General features: G+C 42.7%; 1 protein-coding gene across 2 annotated transcripts in view; it reads left to right on the forward strand.

Moving 5' to 3' along the window:
- Positions 1 to 12,838, forward strand: part of b4galnt4a (beta-1,4-N-acetyl-galactosaminyl transferase 4a) — a 659,811-nt gene that overhangs the window by 189,536 nt on the left and 457,437 nt on the right. For both annotated transcript variants that reach the window (XM_067993694.1, XM_067993695.1), the window contains exon 2: positions 7,882 to 7,997. In XM_067993694.1, the coding sequence (XP_067849795.1) occupies positions 7,882 to 7,997 (116 nt within the window). The remainder of the gene's footprint in view (positions 1 to 7,881; positions 7,998 to 12,838) is intronic.

Below are 12,838 nucleotides of genomic sequence, written 5' to 3' on the forward strand. Positions count from 1 at the left end.
AGCCTGAACCTGAAGATTGTAACCGGCAGGATTTTCCTTCTGCTTTTAGTTCTCTAAATTTATATTCTGTGGTGAATTTCTGTGTATAGTGAGGTGAAGAACATCCATGACAGGAACCTATTTTTGTCTCCCATTGTCAGAATCAAGCAGTCCTAAGCCAGGTACAGGACAGCCAGGCACACCACATAAAAAATTCTGGTCACTGACATCTCCTCCCCTGCACGTATTCAAAGCCATAAATAATGGGAACACTTTCAGCTATTTTACTGAAAGTCTTATCTTTGTAGTCCAAGTGTTTAGCGTATTGTACAAGTGCTAAGGTGTAAATGTTTTTAATGGGCTTTGCCACTTTGAAGTAATTCAATTATTTTGCATGTGTTTTTTATAAATTAGCTGAGAGGCAGTGCTAGGCAGACCCTTCATTTGATTTTGGAAAGCAAGATCTTTCTGAAGTTTACACACACACCAAGTAGTGCCTGCTCCCCGAGAGGTTTCAAGGCCTTTGAGCAGTCTTTCATTTTTCCTGTAGTGGCAGGGCAAGCAAACATGAAACAGCAGCCCCTGGAATAGAGCCAGATCCACATCTCTCCTTTCTTCTCCTATGTTCCCACGTGGTTCAACGGCTGCATTGACCTGTCTGTACCGAACCTTTTCATTTCATTTGTAGAATTAGAAGGTATTAAGACAGAGAGAGAGAGAGAGAGAGAGAACCCCATTTTCTAATATATTGCAACAAAACCGCTGACTTGTCACCCTGAGTAAAGGGAATTAGGGGTTACGGGGAGCGGGCAGGAAATTGGACATGAATTTAGATTTGAGGTTAGGATCAGATCAGCCATGATCTTATTGAATGGCGGAGCAGGCTCGAGGGGCCGATTGGCCTACTCCTGTTCCTATTTCTTATGTTCTTATGTTCACCAGTGGGCATTATGAACAGAAAGTTAGTATAATACCTTTTATTAAACTAACTAAATGGGGGCAACTAACACAGGGGTTCTCAGAGTCTCGGGTGATTTAACACGATTGTAAAGTAAAGCACATCCATTACTTTTCACTGAAAGTAGACCTTGTAGCAGGAGCTGAATTCTTCAGCGTTACCCACCTGACAGTTTCCTGAAACACAACCAAGCCACTTCTGCTTCAGGTACTCAACAGTCACCTCTGTTGTAAGGCCTTACATTTGAGGGTGGCTAAAGACTCCAATCTAGTGGCCGCCATTGTTGACGAGGCTCCCTGCACTCCAACAAGGAGGCGGGAAATTGCTCGGAGCTGCTCCAGCTCCGTTGGCGTTACTGCGCTGGAGGTACAGCCCCCACAAACCCTGTTTACTTCTGTCGAAGTAATGCCAGCGGAGCGGGAGCATCTCCGAGGAATAGAGTGTCAGTCAGACGGATTCTAACCTACACTGTGATAGAGGATGGTGGGAGGCGAGTCAAAATCTGGTGCTTCCAGATCTGGATGAAAGGGAAAACCCAAGGCCAGCTTGCTTTCCAAAGCCTTCTTGTAAATGATACAAGACAGCCATTGGCAAGGACTTGGAGCAAGCCACCTCACTGCCTTCTTAGCGGAGAAATGGTCAACTGCCAGTGAGACCTAAGGGGGCAGGAAGACCGCTCCTGATACAGAGAAGGATTGACATTCTTACCCTCATCAGGCTGTGAGCCCAGTCTGAGGGCAAAGAATTTCCTGGATGAACTGGAATGAACGCTTCTTGAAAAATGTATTTATTTATTCCTCCTTTTTTCCTCATCCTCTGACTGTATGGACTCCTTGTGGGGGTTGGGGTTCCACTGAGAACAGTCAGTCTCTAATGCCTTGCTCAAATGGCCCGTATTCAGTGAGTGTCGACAGTAAGTGTCAGCAGGACTCTTTACCTTGTGGGGCATCACAGTGGAACCCAATCCTTCCTTATTCAACTTTCACATACGTGTGCTTCCACCAGGTATCACTGAATTGTACTCAGGAGCAGGAATGGGCTGATTTTCCTCTCCCTAATGGAGAGGTGCTGAGTTCAGCTGCAGGACACCTTGGCTGAGATCAGCTAACTCAGCACAGGCCAGAGATCAAACCTGTGACTTTTCCCGATGAACTCCTTGGGGGTAATTTTGACTTTGTGTGATAGTGTAAAATGGGCGATAGGCGGTTTAACAGCTCTCCCGATTTTTATTCCCAAAGGAAGCTGCCGATTTGCTATTACCCATTTTATACTGTTGCACAAAGTCAAAATTACCCACCTTGGGTGCAAATAAAATCTTTCGATACAAATGGAGCAGTAGGAGAGTGGTCACGGGGGCTGGGTGGACATTCAGTAAGCCGGACTTTCAGTGACAACAACAACTTGCTTTTATATAGCATCTTTAATGCAGTAAAACATCTCGAGGTGCATTACAGGAGCTTAATCAGACAGAAATTGACACCGAGCCAAAGAAGGAGAATTAGGACAAGTAAAGCGATTAGGTTTTAAGGAATATCTTAAAAGAGAAGAGAGAGGCGGAGCAGTTTAGGGAGGTAATTCCAGAGCTTAGGGCCTAGCTGGCTTAAGGCACGGCCGCCAATAGTGGGGTGAGGAAAGTGGGTGATGCATAAGAGGCCAAAGTTGGAGGAACGCAGCGTTCTTAGAAGATTGTAGGGCTGGAGGAGGTTACAGAGATAGGGAGGGGTGAGGCCATGGAGAGATTTGAACATGAAGGTGAAACTTTCAAAAGTAAGCCAGAGTTCAGTACATTAAACTCTTACTTGGAACTCCAGAGCTACTGAATTAGTTCAGTGGGGTAATGTTCCACATCACCTCCTGGCTGCTAAATGGCATTGGTGGAGGACTTTTGTTCATAATTGGCATGTGGCACAGAGAGATAAGGGAAAGAAAAATAGATGGGAGTTTAACTCTCTTAAAAAAAAATGAATTTAAAGTACTCGAATGAGCAAAGACAGTAAATTTCTCTAAACAAACAAGAAACTGACACATTAAATGTTTCTGGTTTGTTGGAATAATTGAAGACGTGAATTCTTTCCTGGATTTTTCCTCCTTTCTGTCTGTCTTGCATTGAGAGGTCGTCAGGGGCTGTGTTTGAGGCTGTATTGTGTTGGCTACATGGGCAAGGCGGACAAACTGTGAATTTTGTTTTTGTGCTCCCAGTCAGCCTGGCAGCGTTCCATGTCGTTCCATGCAGTGGCTGAGTGTTGTCCTGTTGTGTTGGAATGTACTGGATGTTTATTGGAACCGGATTTAGTTGGGATAGAACACCATCTGGATAAAAATAAAGATATTTACCACCTCCATCTGCATTTCTATTCCTGCCATATGGCATTTTATGACAATACAGTTCCATTCCAGTGCCATCTGCAAGGTGTGCCAAATAAAGTGAACAGATTATTATAAAAGCATTCAAATAGTTTATTTGTTTATCATGCTAGCAAGTGAGTGAGAATGAAGGAAAGCCTCTGTCTGCGAGCAGGTGTAGCTGTGTGGGGAGAAAGTCTATTTTGACAGCAGTCGTGCTGCTTGACTTGTAGTGATTTGCAGTGTTGGAGGACATATGGTGCATTATTGTAAAATGTTGGGCATTTTGCTGAGGGTTTATAGCTGAAAGGTGAGCTGTCATAAGGTGTTTAGCAATGAGTTACAAACATGGCTGTATTGAACTGGATTGGGGGGAATGAATGCTGCCACCAAAAAAAGGTCAAATTAGAAGCCCTTTTTTTTCCCTTTATAAGCTTTTTTTCTGTTTTCTTTCCATCGCCTCCTTTAGGTGACTCCATGGCATGTATCTTACCCTGGCTGACAGGACAGGGAAGTGACCTGCCCCCAGGCTTCTGCCAAGGCTACTTTGCAATCAACCGGTTGAGAATGGCCTGGGATCACTGGCTTCATAATGGGTTTGCACATAAATGTTGTCTGACCTTCTATGTATTTGAAAGAAAAGAAAGCAAGACATGCATTTATAGAGCACCTTTCACAACCTCAGGATGTCCCAAAGCGCTTTACAACCAATGAAGGACTTTTGAAGCATAGTCACTGTTTTAATGTTGGAAACGTCTCAGCATTTTTTTTTAAAATTTCAGAGTTCCAGTAATTGAAATTTTATCCTTTTATCTGATTTTATTACAGTCAAGCCCACTTAAATGAATAACTGATAAAAGAATAAAACATTTAAGAGAATAAAATTTCCATGTACAAACCCCTTTTCTATTCTTTCCAATGATAGCTGCTGAATTACTGTTAAATGAATAAAACATTTACATGAATTGCAAGTCTGGGTTGATTCATTTAAGTGTTGTATTGCCTCACTAAAGCCGTTATGTAAAGCCATTTTTGCCAATTAATGTGCTGAGCTCTTTTTTTACAAGCATTTTTGTTTAGGTATGAAAATCGCCCACTAAACAATTCAGTGATGTTTCAGAGTCCTTTTCACCTCATCAGGTGCTCAAGCACTTTTGACAATCAATGCGACAAGCATTTTTGTTTAGGTGTGAAAATCACCTAATCTGGTGCCATTGCTCAAGCTTTGTGATGCCCATGTTTTAGCGACGCACAAACCCTTTGGCAACAGTTTGTGGCAGAAACTCTGAGGGGGTCATTTTAACTTAACTCGCCAGGCGGGAACCCCAAGGGATCGGGTGGGACGCAGGTTTTACACCCCACCCAATATTACTCTCTGTTAAATTCAATGGAGAGTAAAATCGGGCTGGGTGTAAAAACAGCATTGCACCCGATCCCATCAGTTTCCTGACGGACGGGTTAGGTTAAAATTGCCAGCACCTGCCTCTGTGAATACTGGAAATACCACCTCTAAAGGAGAAGGTTCTTTCTCTTGCCGATAAGTAATTACGATGCTAAATGGGCCGAAGGTTTCCCAGATTTCCAGAGTGAAATCACTAAACAGTTTGGTGTATCACTGATTTTGTATAAAATATTTGTTGTGCTGCACTGTAATGTTTATATTGTAATGAAGCAAATGACATAAATACACTTTCAGTTATCCATAATGACTGTGTGATCATTTTTACACAACAGATTAGCCCCTACTCCCAACTGACCTTCTAGGTTTGGCAATCCAGATATCCGCAGGAATCAAAAGCCAATGTTCCAATGCCATCACTCTGTGGCACAGTGCTTTGGAGCTCTCTAATCCATTGTGCCTCCCATTGATCAGGTGTTGTGGCCGTCAGGGGGTGTGGATAGTTTCTATCACCTTGCACTGCATTGTATAGAGAAACCGATTTTAATCGCTCCACCATTGGTGGCCGTTCCTTCAGCTATCTAGGCCCTAAGCTCTGGAATTCCCTCCTTCAACCTTTCCACCTCTCCACCTCTCTCTCCTCCATTAAGACGCTCCTTAAAACCTACCTCTTTGACCAAGCTTTTGGTCACCTGTCTTAATACCTCCTTGTGCGGCTCGGTGTGAAATTTTGTTTGATAATCACTCCTGTGAAGTGCCCTGGAACGTTTTACTACATTAAAGGCTCTTATATAAATGCAAGTTGTTGTTGTTATTGACTGCACCATCTTTTGCAATATATGCTCTTACCAAGTATTAACTTCAATAAAAGAAGAAATGTTGCTGCAACAGCAACAACTTGCATTTAAATAGTGCCTTTAACGTAGTAAAACATCCCAAGGCATTTCACAGGAGCGTTAGCAAAGAACAACATACTTGGTGTAGAAAGGCTGTGTTATTGTGCTGGGGAGTTTCACAGCTGAGAGAGGGAATGTTCCAGGTTTTTGAAATGGTTGTAAAGAACCATTATTGTTCCAAGTAAGCAGGTTGTAACCAAAGGATTGGAAGGCATGAATACAAAACTGGCACGCTTTAAACAAGAAAAGATAATCTTTTTCTCTCATGGAGTAGCTTATATGTGGAGCTATCAAAAATAAATTAGTACTGTGCTGATTTAGCACCATTAAACAAGACTGGGCAACTTTACGGATAAGTGTTTACACAGAAGATCAAATACGCCATGTAACACTATGGCTTTAATTCTGTTGGGGCCAATGGATTGTCATCAATGGAATTCAACTAGCTTGATTGGTGGCAAGGAGTTTCATTAGGTTACTTTAAGGGGTGAGGGATAAAATTCAGAGATTTCTGTTCTAGGAAGTTTTCTCTGATCATTTAATCTGATGGTGAATAAATTGAGCCCATGACAGTGTGAGCTGAATGTAGTATGTGCAAGAACCAGCCTCATTAGACCAATTGGGCTTTCTCATTAAATGCTTTTTTCAGGTTCCCAGAATAACGTACAAGAATTCTGTCAGTTGCTTCCCAGTGTGACTCCTGGCCGCCTTCAGTCTTCCCTCCGAAAATCTAGAAGCTTTTAAAACCCAAGTTTGGCATCAACTAATCACTCTTTTTTGATTTACTTTGTCTTCTCTCCTACCTGCTGTTTTCAACCTTGTTGGGGCCTGCCCCATGGACCTTGAGTCTTCACCAAAGTTTCCCAATAGAAAGAGTTGCACTGATGTACTGATATAAATGCCATGCCATTGTGCATACTCTGTTTAGCACAAAGGCTTAATCTTGCATAATTTATTTTGCAAGTTGATGTAGCTTCCTTAATTTTGAGGAAGTATTGTCTCCCATATTTGAACCTCACAGGTTATTCTTCAACACATTTTAATAACACAGCTATGTTCAATAGGGCTAATTATTCTTTTGCATCTGATTGATGGGATTTTTAAAAATTAAGAAATGTCAAAAATAAAGGGCTGGTGTGGTAGTGCAGTATGTTGATACTCTAATATTTTGTGCAGTGGTGAGGTCAGAAGTGGGTTGCACCTCAAATTCTTCAAATGATCTCAGCTGTACCGCTAGGGAAGGCACTAAGTAGATACCAGCCTCTTCTGCATGATGACACTAGAATTCGAGTCAGTTGGAGTTTTTCTCGTACACTGACAAGTAGTTTCAACAGCATTATCTAGAGGCTCGAGAGCAGATAGTGATAAGGACAGGAAGGAGGAAAAAAAATTAAAGTATGCACAAAGATAATATGGGAGAACATCCCGGTCTTGGAGAGAGTATAGAGAAAAGCAACTAAGTTGATTAATGGAATTGGGCATCTGAGTTGTGAGAAAAGACTATGAGGAGTAGAGATGTTTACACTGGAAAAAAGATAGCGTAGAGGAGATCCCCATTGAGATATTCAAGATTCTAAAAGGAAAAGATAAATTTGATCTCAGATGTTCAATATTAACAAAAGCTCAAAAATCTGAGGATATGGATGAGAACAGGTGAAGACACAGTTAAAATATAACTTCTTCATGCAGAGGGTGGTGAATATGTGGAACAGCCTATTTAGGAAGGCAGTAGAAGTGGAGAATGTTATAAATTTCAGGAAGGTGATAGATATAATTTTGGCAGATGATCTATTAAAGACATGCAAGATCAAGTTGTGTATGAAGTCTGTGACCTTTGGGACTGACTTGATGAATTTAAATGACCTTTCTGGGTCTTGTACAGTCTTATGTTCCTTAGGACATTGGGACATAATGGTGTGAAGGGAGTTAAGTATGTCTAGGGATGCATCATCGGTAACTGTCCATCCTGGAACTTGCATGATTTCCTTCGGGAGTCGGGCAAAATCATCCCAGACTTTTTCTTGAAATTGACCACGTTTTTTTTTCCCCTTTGATATTTGCCTCCCTTGGCGATTGGAGTGAATGATGCACGACATTGCACCATTTAACAGAAAGAGCAAGCATTGGTCTCTTCCTATGTTAATTTGTAAGGTGAATTTTGGAAGAAAAGTTCTTGGTTTTTTTAACTGAGTCAGTAGAAGAATTGACCATACAGCAGTGTGAAAATCAATGGTGCCCTTATTTTACACATAAATGAGGCTTCTTTTCTCAGCTGCTAATTATCTCCATTGCTGATTTCCTTGCAGATGCAGAGAAGCTGAGTGAAGCGACCGATACTGGCAGGAGAGCTGGCTCTAGCCATGCTGCGTCCAACAAAAGAAAGATTGACGACTCCAGCAACAGTCAGGAGGATGAACAGATGGTAAATGACTTTTGAATAGTTTCCTTGTAAAAAATAACATCAAGCCTGAGCCATGCTTCTCTTTCTCCGTGCTTAAAGTTATAGTGGCCCAAAGCCTCTGCAAGATAACTTCCCAATCCATTGCAAAGTAATTTCCTTCTCTCCCCGCCATATGCACAAATAGGAAGTAAAGAAAGCCAAACCAGTTTCTAAAGTAGAACCTCCATGTTCCCATTCATCACAGTGATATTGAACTTTCTGCAGCGGAGGTCAATTACAGGTCAGTGTGCTCTTCCCTCCTGGGTTCCAATTAATTTGATAGCATGGAACCCAGGTAGGAGGGGAAAGGAATGAAGCAGCAGAGGTTCGTTGCACGGGAGCATAAACTGTGTGTCTGAAATTGATCTTTGCGATTAAAATTTAATATTTTTGCAGCTAGAAGCTGTAGAATATTTTAACGAGTTCTGTTCTTTAGCTCCTTTTATTTTATTTTCTGTTGCGATTTGGGCAGTACTCATTTCCCATCCCTAGTATCCTGACAGCATTAAGATTCAACCACGTCATGTGGAACTGGAGTCACATGTAGGTCAGACACAGTGGGGGTGGCATGTTACCTTCCCTGAAGGGCATCAGTGAGCCTTTTGGGTTTTTGCAACAATCTACCCGATTATTTAATTCAATTTCACAACTTGGCATTGTAGGATTTGAATTCATGACCTTTAGATTGTTAGTTCAATTATCATAACCACTACACCGCTGTTCCTCTAATATGGGTATATTGTTTTTTAGTAATTGTGTGGCAGACTGCATGGTTAAATCCAGATGACCAAAACGGTTGTGATGTTCAGATTGAAATAGGTCGCCAGAATCGAATCTGTTTCCATTTGTTTCGCTTTTCTTTCTTGCCATGTACATGCTGCACGTGACCTGGCAGATTGCTGTTGTTCAAATTTTCAAAGGATTGGAGCATCATGCTGCTGAGTTCCTGATCTCAGCCTTGCTACTCTCATCTATCCACGGGGATTGGAGCATCATGCTGCTAAGTTCCAAATCTCCAAAGCCCATAGAGCAGGACCTCAGCAAGGTTGAAATGAATAGGAGGAAAGATGAGGCAAATTAAGAAATAACGATTTTAAAAGTCTATAGGAAAATCGAGGGAGATAAAGAGTTGAACAGTCGTGATGTTTTGGGAAAGAATGAGTCAGAGTAGGAGAATATATGATGATACTATAGTGACGGTACAAGGAAAGAGGAACGGCATGTTGGATGAAATACTTAGAGATTGGAGAGGAACAAGAGAGTAAAGTTTAGAGGGGCTTAGATTAAATTGATAAAATAGTGAAAGACATGAAAGATTGCAAAAAGAAGCGGGGGGGAAGTCTTGATGTTTAACATATGCCTGTCACTAGTGGTTTGCTCAAGGAAATCATATTGCAGAATGGATTTTGAAGATTGTTATGGGGGACTTGGCCCCTGAGTTCTACCACACCGTTTAATGGAGAAGGAGAGGTGCTCCTGGTACTACACCTCTGACAGTGTAGCACTCCCTCAGTACTGCACTGGAGTGTTAGGCTAGATTTTGTGCTCAAGTGCCTATAATGGGACTTGACCCCAAACCTTCTGACTCAGAGACGAGAGTGTTATCACTGAGCCACAGCTGACAATCCAGCCTACTGTGTACATTCTTGCAAATACATGGGAGTTGAGAAAGTTTTGTCTCAGTGTTGTTGGTATTTTTAAACATAAAATTACAGTGTCTTTAACACTAATCGTTGCTTCCTGTCTGAAGTGTAATTGGTTCATCTTCAGCCTGAGTGGAAGTGATTGCTGCAGTCAGAGCTGTCAACTCGAGGTAGGAAACCTCAATACATGTACAGGGAGAAGGGAAGCAGTCAGGCAAATGCAATAACCTCTAGGGTGAGTGATTAATGATGACAAAGTAGACAGGCAGGCACAATAACCTCCAAGGTGGGAGGCCAATTCTGGAAACAGAGGGAGCCATTGATCCTTTAATCTCACGGTGCTTTCTGAATAAAGCCCAACTATAATCTTGTCCTTATTTATTGCTGCGCTGAAGAAATGTTCCTCCTGCACTCCTTAAAGGATTACGACCACAAGTATTGATTTCAGGAATGTATGTGCCAAATATAAGAGGAAATAAGAAAGAAAGAAAGAACTTGCATTTTCATGTGTGTGTATGTGTATATATATATATATATATACACACACACTACATGCTATAATTGATAGTTGGTACTCGTGAGGTAAAGGCTCCTGTATAAATGGGATTCTGGAGCACACATTATTGGAACTGTGGGTCATTGATCCTGCCAGTTCCAAGATGCTCCTTTTAAAAGAAAGAACTTGCATTGAAAGAGCACTTTTCACAACCTCAGGATGTCCCAAAGTACTTTACTGGCCGATTAAGTACTTTTGAAGTGTAGTCACTTATAATGTGGGAAATGTGTTGGCGCGCAAGTTAAAAGCACCTGTGTGGCCCATGGGACAGCAAAGGCATATTAGTTCCAACAAACACGACTTGATGCTTATTAATACCATTGATAAACAATGCTAGTTAACAATAATTACAAAAAATACCACCATCAGCAAATCAAACCTTATTATCACTTTGCCTTATTATCACTAAGCTGTAGTGAGGGGAAAAAAAAACTCACCTCACTTTAATTAGCGGGCTTCCTATATCCTTAATGACTTTTCACTAGCTTCTGTGCTTATTGTAATGCTTTTCTGTAGGCAGTTTAATGATAGTGACCTTCTTCACTTGGAGTGCTGCAGAATTATAGTGGTGGCAGGGTACCTGCTCGTTGTAAAGCTGCAGTGACATATAATCAATCTGCCGTAGCTTGGTAATAGCAAAACTCTTCTTATCAATGGCATTCATTGTGGTGGTGATCCTAGTTCTCGCAGTAGAGATTCAGCCACAATTGTCGAGCCAGCACCTGGGGTGAAGAACAGAGTTAGTGCTGCAAACACAAAAAAGTGTGGCATATTCTGAAACTCTGCTGTGAAAAAAACAGAACGTTTGGGCCTGTGAAGAATTTTTTAAAAAAGAGTTGCCTTTGTTGGTATTTTTTTGTGTGAACCTTGTGTTTGTGAAAGTGAAGGATGCAGGGGAATGGAACATTTTTCACTTGTTGTCAGCATTGAGCACTCCCAGCTTAGGTATAGAATGGGTCAGATGCACTGTAAAGCTCTCTACCCTGCTACAACACCATCCTAGCCTCTGACTGCACCATTGTGACATTTCCTACAGCAGCATCCTTGCCGTTTCTCTGAGTGAGGCTGTCAAGTTGTACTGAATCATGAGAATCGTTCTACTGTAGATTTGCGCCTGCAAAGCACCAGGCTGACATCCTTTCATGCCAACAGAGATGATCTTCATTACTTCAGTGTGGGTTGGATTTGAGCCCACTTCCCTGAGGTAAAAGCTAAATCACCGCCTCTCCCACTATCCATAGGGTTAATCTTCCACTCGGACCTTCCGTTTTAGAAATTTATAGCTTTTGGGAATAATTTTAACCTAACCCGGCCGGTGGGGAACTGACGCGATTGGATCGGCCGCCAGTTTTAAATGCCATCCGATTTTACTTTCCATTGACTTCAACGGGCAGCCTATCTGATCGTGTCAGCTTCCCACTGACCGCGTTAGATTAAAATGGCCCCCTTCGCTCCTGTTTACCTTCTTCTAGCCTGTAGGTGAATGTCCCTTTTGATGCTATAGTGGGTCAGATGTTTAGTTTGCTTAGTAATGTTGTTTGGCCTCCACCACCCGCATCCTAACAATAAAATTCACAAACTTCCACTTACCCCAGTGTCTAGACACATGTACCAACCTTGCGGACCCCCTCAAATGTACATCTTATGGATGGGGGCCGCTGTAGTTGCAGTCATGACCTCCTCGGAGGACGAACAGCATCACCAGTCTCGCCGGCCATGCTGTCCAACTCTGACACGTGGAGCTCCACAACACAGTGCTGTGACACATCCACCTGCACAGCAGGAGGGAGGGCAACGGCAGAGAGAGATGCGTCGCAGAGGGTACTATCCTCGCCACAGGGTCTACAGACCGAGGCTCAGCTTCCTGGACCTCTCTGAGCAGCAGTGCACACAGAGGCTCAGAGTCACTCGACATGTAGTCGTGGACATCTGCAGCCTCCTTCATGCCGAGCTGCTCCTGGCTGGCCCGAGCACCATCTACTTACCTGTCGCTGTCAAAGTCACCACTGCTCTCAACAAATTCTCCTCCGCATCCTTCCAGGGTGCCACCGGGGACATCGCCAACGTCTCTCAGTCGTCTGCACAAAAGAGCCCTGCAAATACACTTACACCCACTCTGCAGTGACACAATGGGTGGCATCAGCTGTGGGTCTTCATGGTGATCCTCAGGAAAGGGCATTATTGCACAAACCAGACAAGATTCGCAAAGACGTGACAGTAGTGGTGACAATATAATATGTGATGTGAGTTGATCAGAAATTAAATATAAGTAAACACCATGACAAACCTTCAAACACCCTTGTACATCCCCTTCATGCTAACGACACGTTTGCCTTACGCTGCCTACTGCACATATGTGATGCATGTCCTGTGGCTGCAGCACAGGTAGTGGCAGGTTGAGTGAGGCTGACCGTGAAAGAGATGCATGAGAGGATGAGTATGAGATAGAGCCATGAGATTGTATGAGGATTGGGTTGAGTGGTAGTGGCGGGATGAGTACTGGCGAGGTGAGTAAGCGCAGGTAAGATGAGGATGAGGTTTGAGTGGGTGTGAGGAGTGATGTGACAGAGTAGTGTTGGCAGTGCAGAAGGAGATGTGGGGTGGGGGCGGTGATGTGGCAGACG

Source organism: Heptranchias perlo, chromosome 12, assembly GCF_035084215.1.
Source record: "Heptranchias perlo isolate sHepPer1 chromosome 12, sHepPer1.hap1, whole genome shotgun sequence".
NCBI classification, from domain to species: domain Eukaryota; kingdom Metazoa; phylum Chordata; class Chondrichthyes; order Hexanchiformes; family Hexanchidae; genus Heptranchias; species Heptranchias perlo.